The sequence below is a fragment of the Glossina fuscipes genome, unplaced genomic scaffold, assembly GCF_014805625.2.
Source record: "Glossina fuscipes isolate IAEA_lab_2018 unplaced genomic scaffold, Yale_Gfus_2 2, whole genome shotgun sequence".
Classification (NCBI taxonomy): Eukaryota; Metazoa; Arthropoda; class Insecta; order Diptera; family Glossinidae; genus Glossina; species Glossina fuscipes.
The window spans coordinates 17,400,877-17,415,868 of record NW_023998416.1 but is presented as its reverse complement, the minus strand read 5'-3'; the positions used below and the strand labels follow the sequence as shown (position 1 = coordinate 17,415,868).

At 34.9% G+C, this 14,992-nt stretch overlaps 2 protein-coding genes across 3 annotated transcripts in view; one reads left to right on the top strand and one right to left on the bottom strand.

Annotated features, from left to right (window-relative positions):
- Positions 1–75: 75 nt before the first annotated feature.
- LOC119634133 (CD109 antigen) overlaps positions 76–14,992 on the bottom strand; it is a 16,169-nt gene continuing 1,252 nt past the window's right edge. The window contains exons 2-20 of the mRNA XM_038028088.1: positions 8,990–9,167; positions 8,443–8,921; positions 8,048–8,378; positions 7,176–7,364; positions 7,011–7,105; positions 6,839–6,950; positions 6,635–6,781; positions 5,963–6,086; positions 5,223–5,360; positions 4,754–5,155; positions 4,553–4,684; positions 4,069–4,487; positions 3,647–3,994; positions 3,403–3,580; positions 2,993–3,345; positions 2,747–2,922; positions 2,564–2,687; positions 485–638; positions 76–413 (exon numbers count right to left, since the gene is read on the bottom strand). Of these exons, the coding sequence (XP_037884016.1) occupies positions 172–413; positions 485–638; positions 2,564–2,687; positions 2,747–2,922; positions 2,993–3,345; positions 3,403–3,580; positions 3,647–3,994; positions 4,069–4,487; positions 4,553–4,684; positions 4,754–5,155; positions 5,223–5,360; positions 5,963–6,086; positions 6,635–6,781; positions 6,839–6,950; positions 7,011–7,105; positions 7,176–7,364; positions 8,048–8,378; positions 8,443–8,921; positions 8,990–9,167 (4,321 nt within the window). The 3' untranslated portion in view covers positions 76–171. The remainder of the gene's footprint in view (positions 414–484; positions 639–2,563; positions 2,688–2,746; positions 2,923–2,992; positions 3,346–3,402; positions 3,581–3,646; positions 3,995–4,068; positions 4,488–4,552; positions 4,685–4,753; positions 5,156–5,222; positions 5,361–5,962; positions 6,087–6,634; positions 6,782–6,838; positions 6,951–7,010; positions 7,106–7,175; positions 7,365–8,047; positions 8,379–8,442; positions 8,922–8,989; positions 9,168–14,992) is intronic.
- The window catches only part of LOC119634137 (CD109 antigen-like), a 12,580-nt gene continuing 8,730 nt past the window's right edge, over positions 11,143–14,992 (top strand). For both annotated transcript variants that reach the window (XM_038028094.1, XM_038028093.1), the window contains exon 1: positions 11,143–11,169. In XM_038028094.1, the coding sequence (XP_037884022.1) occupies positions 11,159–11,169 (11 nt within the window). In that variant the 5' untranslated portion in view covers positions 11,143–11,158. The remainder of the gene's footprint in view (positions 11,170–14,992) is intronic.

The following is a 14,992-nucleotide window of genomic DNA, read 5'->3' as shown; positions in this document are numbered from 1 at the left end:
TCAATAACATTATCTTTTTAGGGTTTTACTATTTTTAAAGTTTTTTATTATAGTTTAGTATTTTATACGTAATTTTTTTTTTTTTTTTTTTTTACATTTACATTAATACTATACACTCTTTCATCTCTTTTCCTTTAAAATATATATTTTGTTTAAGGCTTTGTTTTTTAATTAAGTGTAAACTTTAATTATTAGTAACGTTAACAACACATTAATTGCTGTTAAATATGAATTTCGAATTTTTATAAAACCTAAAGCGTTACTAGTTTCATTTAAGAGATCATTAATATCACCATCTATTCCATTGGATTCACGTTTTTCAGCCTTTTGACACATTGTTCCACAGTTGGCGTACTCGCAGATATCGCAGATTTGTGATTTTGGCGCTCGGTAAAATTGGCGAGCTCGCCTTACTGCGGAATATATATAAATACATATATAAGTTAATTATTTTTTACTAATACTATAACACAACGATTCTTACCATTGTCGTAGTAATCGTACATTATAACTGCTACCGGTTTATGATTCGTTACCTTTATCGTTTTATAGGCGTGAAGCGTAGGGCAAACTTCCTTACGATCCAAAAAATCAAAGTGTATAATCACTACGGTGTTGCGTTTTTGAGTTTCAACTTTCTGAAGAATTAATAGGTAATGAAATTACATTAACAAAAGGAAAAAAAGACGATAAGTTCTTTCTAGTTTTCTGTTTTTGCCTCTTTTTTTAAGGCCCTTTCAAGGCGCACATATTTGTTAAGCATCTTTTGTTGATTTCGAAAGGCTTTCAGCGCTGATGTTCGTATGTGACTGCGCACATACTATGTAATTTTTATTTTATACAACTAAATGCTGTCAATTTTATTGTCCTTTCAAACTAGCATTATAAAGTCACAACCACAGAATCTATCTGACGATTGTGGACAGTTGTTTCTTATTTTTTTTGTATCCTACACTGCCTGCGCTATAAGCGCAAATTAAGTTTGGATGAATGTATGCAACGCCCAGAAGAAATTGAGGCAGACTTATCTTTTATTATACCGATAGATCGATCCAGAATCGCTTTGGTGCTGGTCCGTCCATCTTGCATTCTTGTGTTCAACTTACATCCCACAATTTTTGCCATATTTTGGTGAAATTTATTACCATTAACCGTATGGGACGCACTATAGTGTTGTTGCTTGCTTTTAAGCAGCGTTGTCATAAAAATGAATTTGAACAGTCCTATTCAAGGCGGCAAGGTATCGGTGCCCTTGAGTCTGCCTATTGAGTGTGGAGAGAAAAATAGTCAACTACTTGCACCTCGAAAAGGTCTATCTTTAATCTTACTCTCCACCTTTTGTAGTGTTTATGTCGGCTACGTGTCGACATTGTATTTCTCAAACCAACATCTATGTGGACACAGAGCCGACAATGTATTTACTGTTTGTCTCTATATATTTTGTAAATAAATTTACTGTATTGAAAACCCTTCTGCACTTGAGATTTGAATCCGCAACGATTGAGATGTCAGTCGCGGTCCTTTGTCTACTTGGCTACTCACGCGAAATTATATCGTTTGCAATTTTCCACTAAGAACTTAGTTGCATATAAAAAAAGCGGGAGTGCGAGGAATTAAGAAGTCGTATGGGGATTTTAACATTTCAAAGAATCTATTTTTTAAATGTTTTTACATAACAGGGTAACATGTTGGTGGCATTTTCACAAAGTTTCAAGTTAATCGGAGGAAAACTGTAGGAGATAGAGCTTTCGAAAGTCGTACTATTCGTCTATTTACTACTATCGCTTGAAACTTTAACTCTCCATCGTAGCGCTGGCACCTTACTTTATCACACTTTACCGTACCGACCCACTGTAAACCAATAAATGACTGTTATATGTTGAGGAAACAGACAGCTGTTATGCACCAAGTGACTGCTACTACCCTTCGCAAAAGAGTTATATGAGTCTTTTTTTTAATTTTTGAATATGATTTTTACAATCCAATTGAGCATTTGTTATAGGTAGGATTGGTTAGTGTTTGAAAGGAAGGCTTTTTTTTTGCTTTGATCGTTAGCGTTACTTTGGAAGACAGTGCAAGCTGACTTTTGAATTTTAGTGAAATTTACTTACTTACCTGCCCGGTGTATTACTAACTGAAAATATTTCCTTTTTTGATTTCAGATAAAAGTATTGCGAATTATCGATTTCACTGGGAAGTTAAGAGATCTCCGTGAACCGCCCAATGACGAATGAATTTTCAAGTAATATGAATTGAAGAGTTCACCAACCGTAGTTCAAAAGTGCAAAGCAAATAGTTCTCCTTTCTTTCATTTTCTCATTTTGGTTTTCTCGATGCTCCAATTCTACTATTCACTCAAAACATTAATTTCTCATAACTTGTTCTCTCTATTCCTTTACCTCCCAAAGCGTTTGCTCTCTGTCTTTGATTGCATTTCTTTCCTATCCCTATCCCTAAATCTCTTCTATCTCTCTCTTCCTCTCCATCTTTTTCTCTTTTTCTCTCGGCTTACCTTTCTCTTTATCTATTTCCCATTTGCGTTGTCACTTTTTTTGTTAATTACCTTTATTCTATCACTTGATTCTAGGGTGGGTAAGGTGTCAGTGTCTACTACAAAACCACTCGGCAAACTGATTTCCATAATGGCCATATTCGAACGATTAGCACCTCCTTCTGCCGGTATAAAACTGCGATAAGGATTGCAGTTTTATTATTTAGAAGAGTTATGCTTTTGAAATTGTCATACCTAGTACACGCTGACAAATGTAGATAATCGGAATGAGAATTTCTATTGACGGTGGGATCCAAAACAAAACGTGGCCAAGCCCTGGTTACATACGTATTATATCTATAGGTTACCTGAGCCAAGGCCGTGCCCGTACCGGCTGTAGATATTGTTATATTCTTTATGTTATTGGGAATCTAGAAAGAGATATAATTAATTTTTCTTTTTTTTGTTTTGTGATTAAGTAAATAATTTCTTTAAATTTACTTCATGATTTTGTAGCGCACTGTCAGTATCAGCGATAACTGTTTTTTCCGAAAGTTTTTCTCCATAGTCGAAGAATAATTGTAAATAAGCGGGTTGCCTAGAAAATCTTTCGGCAAAATTAATTAAGGCTTGTAAGGCCACAACGGTGTCTTGAGATCCTATAAAGCCACCTAAATCGTTACGTTGAGACACTAGCCACTTTATGGCAGGCAATGTTTCGTCAAGTAGATTGTTTTCTAGCAATGCCAGAATGGCATACGACGAAATTTCAACGTTAACGTTGCGTGTCCGATTGTACCAGGGCGAATTCGCGTCAGAAGTCGGAGCAGTTTTATTCCACCATTTTTTGCCATCTAAAAGAAATAAAATTTTAATATTGTATTAGTGAAGAGATAAAATTTTATTCTTACCTTCATTTACCGCCATTGCATCTAGACGCTGCAAGAAGGCTGCTCTAGCATTGTGATCTGCCTTTGTTAGAACGTAGGTACCTATTGCCAACGAATGTAAATTATCCGTTGCATCTAAACTACGTGTTACAAAATCGAGAGCTTTGTTGATATGATTTTTGTAAGAGGAGTAGCGACCCTGAAACGATAATTCGAAATATAATATGTGCTCAGAGTCAAATTTTTGAGCCACTAAGAACCATACCAAGTTTTCCATAAAGGCTAAAGTGACAAAAGCACTTAAGCTTATGCCATTATCTCTGAATTGTTCGAATTCGTCGCCTCGTTCGTCGAAGCCGCCATTCGAATTTTGTACGCTGGCAAGATAATTTAAGGCTGTTTGTAAAATTCTTTCATCAATTTGAATAAATTCCGAAGCCATGCTAAAGGCTTTCGCTGCATAAGCTGTTAGCCAAGTTGAGCTTTTTTCTTCCGTTAGCCCAAATGCACTAAAGGCACCATTTTTATGACGATAATAAAGTAAACGTTGATAACCTAATTTTAGATTATTTTTAGCTCTCATTTCCAATGATGGGGTAAGTTTTCTGGAACGCTAAGCGAGATATTATAATCAATAGAAACATAAATGAATTCGTACGCTTGGCATATGCTTTTCGTATGTGTTACCTGTAAGTATTTTAGCACCATAAGATGTGGCATGAATTTGATCATAGCTTGTTCACCATTACCAACAGGTTGATATATTAGGTTCTCCATATTATCCAGTATACCGCCCATTAAATCCATATAGAGAGATATTTCAATCTTAGCTGATTCCTTTATTGAGTTACGTGGTATGCGAACGGAGACACTAATATTACGTTTATCGCTAGATTCCAGCCCGAAAAGAATATCACGATTAACTATTTCTGTCGATCCTGGGTATTCCACTAAGAGATTACCCTCTACGCTATCAGTGAGCAGTTTACTGGCAACCACCGCTTTCACTGTAAGAGAGCCAACCCGCTTCGGTGTAACAATAAACGCTACAGATTTTGATGACTTAGCTCCTACCATTAAAGTACGGCGACTGTAAAGCTCTACTTCTGCGAAATGTGCGAATAGATATGAAAAAATGCACGCATAAGTTTCGAAAAACTTCTGAACTTACTTGATTTTGGTGTCGGCTTTTCAGTAATTTGAGGAAACTCAAATTCCTGAGCTGTATTGTAAAAAGTAATCTCTGCTTCCAAGTCATCGTCCCTGTTATTAATTACCACAAATGGCAAAGCTACCGTTTCTCCTATAAAAAAGGATTCAAGCCGTTAGACAGAAGCGTTTCGTAATCTTTTGTTTCTTTTTCTAACATTACCTAGTTTAACAGAGTAAGGGAATTCGTTCGTTATGTAAAATTCCTTGGAAGCCGCTAATACTTTTGATGGTTGCACAAGACCTATGCCCTGCACTGGATCTATGGCAAAAGCTGTTAAAATCCAATTGGTCATACCGTTCGGTAAACGATCACGTATAATAGTGCGTTCCTCGTTGCCCGCCGTTACATTTAAAAATAGCCAAGTATTTTGTGGTGGGTGCATAACATGCACACGCGGATTATGCCAGAAAGGTTTGGGTGTATATGAAAAAGCAAATCTTCCTTTTCCGGGAGCTAAAGTATTAATTTCTATGGTGTGAGCGGGCCCAATATCAGTCTTTCTTATAGTCGTTAGCTTATGATCCTCATGGTATATAGGATTTTCCATAGTTGTAAAACTTTCTAAAATTTTTTTTGTTTCTAAGTTTTAGAAAACAATATTTTCTTTTTTGTAATAAAAAATGCATACCTCGTACTGGCCAGAAATCCGCATTGGTCAGAGTAATTACACCCGACAATTTACCCGGTGTACTAATCGGTGTATTTATATCGCTAAGCTCGTAATCATTTAAAGCTCTCATTAAACTCTTTACGGAGAGATCACTACCTTTAAAACAAATACAAACGCAAGGTTAACATATTAAAACATCATAATCGGGTAAGATCGGTCATAGAATACCGTACACTACATTGCCTCAATTGAAAATTGAACATGGTTGTCATTTCTCGAACATTACATGCGAACGAACCCGGAAAATATCCCTCTTTCGACAACAATTTTCGTCAACAATTCTCGAAAGTTATAAATGTTTGTTATATAAAGTACTATTTCTCCTGAGGGCCTTTATATAAGAGATGTTCGGAGGAAGTGAGTGAGTTAATTTTTTCACGGAAGGACGATCTATTTTTCATGTGAACACATGATTGAACGTTATTTTGAAGCAAATAAATTAAATTCGTGAAAATATATTCTCTCACTTTTGTGAGAGGATATCCCAGAAACAGATCAACGTGGTTGAAAGTTGACGTGGTCAATTTTTGATCTAAATAACTATACGAGATCAGGTTTATCATAAAATACCAAAAATTAGAAATGGTTGCCATTTTTGTGAGAGTGCTTAAAGGGTCCCATTCCATCCACATGTTTCATCCTTTCTTGTCGGCAAATATTGTAGTAGGTAAGGCTAAGTTATATCCGGGCATATTTACCTTCTCTCAAGTTGATAGCATTTTGATCCACGATCATTAACCCTATATAATTATAAGGTTTCGCTGCGATAGAAATATCAATATCCTGACCAGGCGAAGCTGTTGAAGGAACCTCAATTCGTACCTATGAAAATTGGGCGTAAATCAATGAGAAAATTGTGCAGGCGTTAAGATAAATGCAGTAGCAGGCAATCTCTGGCTTAAACTTAATGGTACGAAAGTTAATAAATAAAAAAAAAAATTGGAAAACTTAATTAGGCCGATCGGGCACAATTGTGCGCTACACCTTGAAATTCTAAGAATAGTGAGGAAACGGACACGTAGATGGATAGAAAGGCAAACTGGCGTTCGGATCAAATGGGAATCTTATTAATCAAGCATATTCGTACCTAATGCAACCTTTGTGTGCCTTTCTGTATTTTATGTATTCGATAGTGATCAAAACGCAAGACCTTGACAAGGTTTGGAGTAATAATACCATAGAGCATCGCATTAGCGATTTCGATGCTAAATTATCTTTTAATGATAAGAAATCGTTTTGCACTCAATTGAAAACTGAAAGAAGAACCAGACATACTTATGTTCCTTGAGGAACTTACACTTTAATCGCTGGCTTAAGCTAGTGATAGGTTTTCAGTGTTAAGAGGCTCTGCGATCAAAGAAATAGCTTACATTATTTAAAAGACTCTCTTCAAGCTCTACATCCAGTTCATCATAAACCAATTCACCATTGATCACTGTATAGATTAATAGCTTGGCTCGCGGCATCATAGCAAAAGTAGCTAAGAATTTGAAAGTGTACTGTGTACTATCGGAAACCTAAAATAGCAAATTCAATAAATTATGTTAAAGGGTTATATTTGTCTTTTCGTTTACCTCTACGGAACGTGATAATAAAATATCGCCCCGACCAACCAGTTGATATATAAAATATTTTATAGGTTCATTACAACGGACCATAACCGCGATCTCTTGATTTATTACGGGTCTAAAAATGAGTTTAAAGAGAGCATTGAATATTTAAAAAAAATTTTAAAAAGTTTCTTACCTCTCTGTTATAATTTTTGAAATGATGAAATTTTTTCCTCCAATGTATTTACTTGGCACTTTGCCGATATCCGTAATAATACCCATATAGTCGACCTGTATGGTTAATTGAACGAAGACATTTTTTTTTGAAAGTATACATTAAAAAAAATTTCAAAAATCTTACAATAACTGAATGATATTCATCTCGATTACCCGCTGGTACGGTGAATTTCATTTTAACCTGCGACTGTTCGTCTAAATTGTAGACAGTTTTATTATATATCTCGCTGCTACCATAAACGTTAGTCAAGTATGCCGTAAGTTCAGATTTTAAATCTTTTGTTCCACCACCAACGTTAGACGTAACTCGCACCTTTAATAGAAATAAGAACCAAATCATTCGACACTCATTTCAAAGAAAAAGAAATTCCAGAGAATTATTTCCATCCATTTACAGTTTATTTAATTTTATATTCCATTCTGGTATCTTTCGCGATTACTGAAAGCCCACGGTACATAGAGTAGACATGTACTGAAAGACATTTTCGCATTGTTTTGGTTTTTTGGGAAGAAAAAGTCGTTCCGAAGATGAAAAAGAAGTCAAGTAAACGCTTAAATAGTTAGGAAGACAAGCGCCTATATATTTGCCTTTTTTCGTTCAGGTATCAGTTTTTAGTATTAGATGACGTCCCCTTTACATAACTATAATGGCGATAATCGGAAACAATTGGTGAAAAAAAAAGATGTATTGAGTGTCCGTAAGCTAGTGGGTATGTGCCCAAATCCGTAAGTGTTAAGCCTTTATTGACTGGTCATTGACTGTAGCTGCCAGTACGGCAAACCGTACTACGATTTGAAACCGCGAATATCGACTTAGTACTCGACTTCTACCCACTCCAGCCATCAGTGCAGTCGCTCCAAGGGTTAGACAAATACAATCATTGCCCAAAAGTATACAAAAAGTACAAAAGTACTTTATACGTAAACATTTTTCAAGCGAAAAGGAAAAAACAAAAACGATGGAAATTAATTCAATTATCCTATACATTGTTTTACCGTCACATCAAATGGAATTCCCGGTATATAGTAACGAGGCATTTTTACGGCTTCGACTTTGTAAGCATCTAAATGCACTGTTATTACAGTGGAAAAGTTTTGCACGGATCCTGTGGATGTTTCCTCAACTAAAGCATCTAATAAGTATTCACGTTCGTAGTCTTCTTTAAGTTTTAATTCGTTTCTGATATCGAATTCGAAATAAGCGCTTCCATCGATAGGCATCACTTTACGTGTTATTAAATCGTTCACGAATGGTTGTAAAGATCCAAAGAAAGTGGGATATATAGAAAGCGTAGCCTCGCCCACAATAGGTTTACCGAACATATAGCTAGAAGAAGTTTTAAGATTTAATCGCGTTTAATAGCCGCGTTTCAATTAATTGCTTTACTTACTAAGCTTTTATGCTGGCACTGATTTTATTATCTTTATAGATAACATGCTTCTCGGTAGTGATATCGACTACAAATTTTGGCAAAATATATTCGACTACTTCGAATGATCTTTTATAGATCTCATCGCCTACTTGCACCTCTATGGACCATTCACCAAATTTCGGATAATCTGCTAGCAACAAATCGTTCGCATAAACACCGCTTATTATGTGTACATCTCTATCAGAGCGTATGATATTATCGCCACCATCTCTTATGGTTATATGAGTACTAGGATAATTGCGTGCTGGCTTAAGATTTGCATCCATTATTAAGATTCGAAACTGCACCAAATCAGTCGGTTTATATATGGCTTTATCCGTTTGCACCAAAACTGTATGCTGCTTATGATCAAAATTCAATTCGGTTTCATTTGCGAAATTTATACCCGTTAGACCTTCGGCTACAAGTTTATAACGATCATTTTTAAGGGCAGGTATCTAAAATTTTATATTTTTAAAAATCGTATGATTATCTTTGGCTAAAATTGACTTATATTGCAGCTTACCTCGAATTCTATTAATTCTGTTGAAAGGGGCCGCACTTCGATTGTTTTCGATTCACTGTAAGTGCTGCCTAAAATACCCACTTTGACTTTTACCGGCTCTGTAGCTTTGTGTATACTAACTGCCACGTGATACTGTGAATTGGGCCTTAAAGTATTCGGTGCTATTATGGAATACAATCTACAAAGAAAATATATAGTATTAAAAGTCTAGTACAATCCATATACAAATACTTGAAATATATTTTCATATTGATGTTGTCTCGATGGCGGGTTGAGGAAGGTGAAAATTTATTAAAATAATCGAGAGAATGTGATGTCGCAAGAGCTTAATACCTGTCGATTGTCACATTTTTGGTTGCTCCTAAGCGCTGTTCAGACAATCAGTCAATGTCTGAGCGTGTGATAGCTTATTGTTCTCACTGCTTCCCTAAGTATTGGCTCAATTGCAGCAGGTGTTATTGCTTGATAGCTTTCCCTAAATAAGGTTTGAACTGATGATTCTAGAATGCGAATTGTACTTTAAAAACGAAGGCAAGAAATCACTTGGCTTTGTATTCGCACATTGTCTAGTGGAAAGATGGCGTTGTCATGGTGTAGTAATTCAAAGGATAAAAAATATATGATAGCAGATGGCGGAGTCTTCCAGAGCTGTTGATTTGGGCTTAGAGAACTGTTGATAACAACTATTAACAGATACGTGGACAAAGAATTTGAAAAAAATTGCAAGACTACAGCGATGCGCCATCTTTTTTTCTGCCTTTTACATTGAATCGGTTGGTATGTTTTAATTAAGTTCGCTTTGAGGGGATAATTTATAGCATGGGACATGACGCGGGCACTTTGCTAAGGAAAAATTTGAGGACCAAGTTAAGTCAAAATCTGCACAATTCTCACAGTAGAAAGACAGTAAATTGTACAGTGCTTTGGAGGACGTGTTATTTGTTCATAAAGGGAGTGCGAATGGTTTTTGGCAAGACGTGTTAGAAATTCGGTCAAATAATATTCGCGTTGCAAAAATTATAATACCATATTCGACGAGTAACATAAGAACCTATTGGATACCATGCTCTTATTCAACTTCGTTTTGCCCATTATAGTGCATATCATTTATATAAAATAGAGTAAAAAAGTTATGTAAACAGATTAGAAAACGCATAAGTTTACTTAGATAAATAAATTTATTCTGTTTGCATTGAACACAAACGTTTGACGCCCGAACCTATTCAATTGAAGTCACTGATTTGATTCAATGTACAACAGATGCGGTGCCGAGAACTGCCAGTTGGTAAATGAGAAACGCAAGAAAGGGGAAACTAGGAAAATTAGTAATAAAATTATTAGTTTACTTCATTAATAGATAAGCAGATAAAGAGATGACGTCTTTCATGGAAATATAGTTAAACCTTCTTGCGCCGGAATAACAAAAACACCCTTAAAATGATTTCTTGAGCAAACTTGGATATTGAATACAACACATCATTCAATATGTCCCTGATTTGATACATATACGGCAACACACTTGACAAATCAAAAACAATCACAATGTAGAACTTAAGGTTATGTGCTTTTCTTTTCTCATTTTAATCGAAGTGACAAAGCGTATTCGCAGTAGATATCGGTTTTATTTGTTGATAAAAACATCAATCATTGCAATCAAGCAAAGAATAGGAGGTTTCTAAGATTATACGGTAAAAAACTGTCCTAATTTCGCTAGTTTTTACTTTCTTTCGAAACTTTTATAAAACGAGTGAAATCTTGACGGGAACTGTGCTGAAAACTGTTGAGAACTACTGCTGCGTAAAAGATATTCAAGTTCCTTATTACTGAGGCGTTTTATAGAAAAATAAAACTTTCTATAAAATTTTTCATTTTGCCAAATCCCACGCTATAAAAATAAACTTTTCTCTTAGCTTTCGTCCGACCAAGAGCGGATAGTGAAAAGTACAAAAAACTGAGTAAAATTTCCTCCCAATTACACCATAAAATATGAGGTAATAATGAGTCATGCAAGCTGTCAAGCTTTTTTTTCTATCAACTTTTTTAGTTATCTTGCGGCGTGCAACAAGCGTACTTCTTAACTGGGCGAATATTTAGTAAAATTTTATAAAAATCAAATCGAGTGATACATTTTTGTTTTACATTTACAAGAAAACAAGAAAAAAAAAAAACATGGGCGAGCCGTAAGTGATTTATTTATTCATATTACGTATATTGAGCAGATCAACAAACCCGAGTTCTTTACATCTTTAATGATACGTAGAGTAAAAAATTTATATATATATATATATATATATATATACATATTACAAGTGTTTGAATGAAGAACGTAATTTTTGAATGAAAACCAAACAAATCAGATAATAAGATCGAAAATGTAATTGTGCATTTTATTGATGGGAAGAGACAATGCGTTTTTTCAATTGATACGATTCAATGAATTACAATGAAAATTACGCCACTGAATTGCATATTAAAACGGATGACTGAACTTCTATTTATAAACGTTCTTTTTTATTTAGAATAGTTAGACTCTGCAGTATTTCTGCTTACATCTACCTGATGGGCAATCACTTTTCTAAACATATTAATTCAACTCTTTGTTCTCTATCTGTAGCGTGATTGAGAGGCAAAATGCAGACATTATTGCAAATATATAATAATATCTTTGCATTGTTGTTGTTTTTTATTGAAGTTTGCTTTTCTAACATATAAAAGCGCTTGCAATATTCATTCGAATGTTTTACATTTAACCATATGGATAATGAAAATTTACTTCAGTTCCAAGCTGTACGTAACATTTGGAAGGCTACGTAAAGAAATTGAGAACTATGTGAAGCCCCAAATTATCATCACACATCTTCCTCTTTGTCGACCAGTTTAATTTGATATATATTGGAGAACTGAATGAAAACGTAGCACTAAAAATGTAATACATTTATTGCGAAAAAGGAAAATGAAAATAGTGGCCCACGAAAACAATTCTACGATTTTCATTTCCTTGATGAAAGATGGGGAAAAGTAATGGTTAGTGACGGACTCTACTTTGAATAACACGCAATATACCGTTCTTTCGCAATAAATTCCTAATGTTTGATAGAAAACGACCTAAACTTATTTCTATTCTTAGTAAAATCACACGTATTCCTCTGATTTACTTCTTTCTTTTATTCTTAATTCAAATGTGCACGAAAACAGACGTGGACCACAGAGCTTCTTTAATTGAGGATGCCTCATGGGAATGATTCCGAAGTTGCCACCTTTCAGTACTTTGTCGATATTGTACCTTTTTTTTCTAGAACTTCCAAGTGTACTTATTATTATTGTTATTATTTATATTATTATTAATTTCGCCAGAAAAATAAATTCTAAGACTAAATTCTTAAAGTACTAGCATCTAAGGCTATCGGCTTTTATTAAAAACTCCACCGCGCTTGAGATTCGAACCCACGACCATTGAGTTGCTAGTCGAGATTCCTCGCCTTCGGCCACTCAGGCGGATCACCTCTTATTATTCTATTGACCTTGTTTCCACTCCAAAATTTAAAAAAAAAGGTTTTTTGTTTTTACTGTTACATTATCCTCTTGCCTCCTTAATAGCTGAGGTTCCTCTCGCTGATCAAAGTTTCTTTTCGAGTAAGTAGGTTGGGATTATCGTAAAAATATTGGGTCAATTTTTTTGTTATTTCTAATAAAAACTGATCGGTAAGAGATGTCAACAGAATTTTTCTTTTATTTAAGATATTGATTTATGGTATTTTTATTGAAAAATGACGGTTTGCACGCTTCTGCAAAAATTCAATTTCAGATCATCAATTTTTGCCGCTTTTTCGCATGAATTTGCTCTTATCTAACAAATAACGTGAACATCCTTAATGAACAACGTCAGTGAGAGTTCGTGGTATATTGAAGTTACCCAATACTTCAACATAACCCCAAAGAAAAAAGTCCAATAGAGTTATGTCGCGCAATATTTGCAGCGAGCTCACATAGACATTTTTGAAGATTACAGCGCCGCTGAATTTTTCCTTCCATAAATTGATTTGGTCACGAAATGTACAACAACTGCAACATTTTGTTTGAACCACCTATCGTCCCTAAGTCGAAATCATGGAAATCATGTCTCTAGCGTTCTTCATTGAGGGCAACTGAATGTTCTAAAATGATATGTTCAGACCACAAAACTCGCGGAAATGTCCTTTTTCTTCATGTAATAGTCTTTCAGGAACATCAGATGCATTTTCTTTACACCAAACGGGGTCAATCATCCCAGATGCTTGAAACGTAGCCTAGCGTTCATTGTTTTCCTAATAAATTTTAATAATTTCTGTACGCCGTATAACGATGTATGTACCACATTCCACAAACAATGTCAAGATGCAAGCAATATACCGAATTGATCCAAATCCTAGTCAAAAGTGTGTTTTATTTACGTTTACTTTCGGAACCACAAAATGGACGAGCCGATATTATCTGGATTCGCATTATAAGGAAAACACTGATGTAGTCTAATCGAGTCTACCTTTAGCCTTTTTTTTTTAAATAAATAAATCTGGCGTGAATTAATCTGTAAAACACATTTGAACCCACTGTCTTCAAAAGGGTCTTTTGAAATTGTATAAGGCACACGAGTGCCAAGCTTCAATTTTTTCTCTTGACGTTCTAAATATTTCAGTAATAAGAACAAGAACACCAAGAACCGATGCCAAGTTCGTTTAGAATTGGATATTCATTAAATAAGCATATGAATGTGAACTTTCTAATGAATCAAATAAGAAAATAATTCATTCATCATTCATTGCAAACATATTACACTCTATACCGTGGGATTCATAAGATTCATCTTAAAACATATGCAAAGCTTTCACATATTTGTTTTTTTTTGGGAAAAACAAAATTTTCGTTGCCTGTTGTATGAATGCAGTTCGCTGGCGTCAATAAGGTTTAAAAACAAAAACATAAACCGGTAAACATTTCAGCAAAGTATAATTGCTTTCTGCTCTTTGTTGTTTTCCCAAACGCCTTTGGGAAGACATGTCATAAAATGCTGTTTCTGTAGGAAGTAGGTAAAAATCATTGAACTATGGCTTTCGCTCTCAAGTTTTAAGCGCAAAAAAAAAAGAAAAAGATTGCGTAAGATAACTATTGTCATCATATTTACCTGCTAACGATGTTGAGAAATTGAAACAATACGAAAAGTCTCTACCACTTACTAAGAAGTGACAACTTCATGATTCATATAAATAAATGAAGAAATATAAGTGAACAATTTGAAGATAAGGGAATAATATGTTAAAAGGAAACACGTTCATATCTTATGAAATCCTTTTTATAATGACTTATTCAGCAAAGTATGTAAAAAAATTGATCTATTCCAGTCTGTTTATAGAATAAAGTAATATTGCCTTTCTTTATTTTGAAACCTGTTTCTTAATTTCATTGGCTCACTAGAAATTTTTTGCTTCTCTCAGTAGAACAGTTACTTGATATTTATCAGAAATTTATTAAAAATACTGATCAAGTTTGTAGTTTCAAAGACGGCCTGAATGTCTCCAACACACTTCGGCCCAAAAAAAGTCCCCAAAAATTAAAGAACATATCCTACTCCTTTTCTCTGTTTGCCGGATGTGTTATAAAAAGCTATCCGAGATGCACAGACTAGAAAATTACAATCGCGCCTACCAACTCGGTGTTCGCGGACCCCTATGTCAATGCAGTTCTATCATACTTGGCCGCAGCTGTACCGAGTACTCAGTCAGTGAAGGCGTAACAATCATCGATTTAGCAAACGCCTACTACGCTGCGGCCACTCAGTGTGTCTCTCCCACAATTCTTGCTAACCATTATTGTGTTAACGTATAGAGGATACGCTCTGAGTTAGAAGAATTTATACCTCATGATAAGAATCTCTGAACTAAATGAATGCGAGCAATTGGATGCAATGTGACCGACCATCTTTTACCATAGTCCTCTTTCTATTAAGATCTGCTGGATTTCAGCATGTCC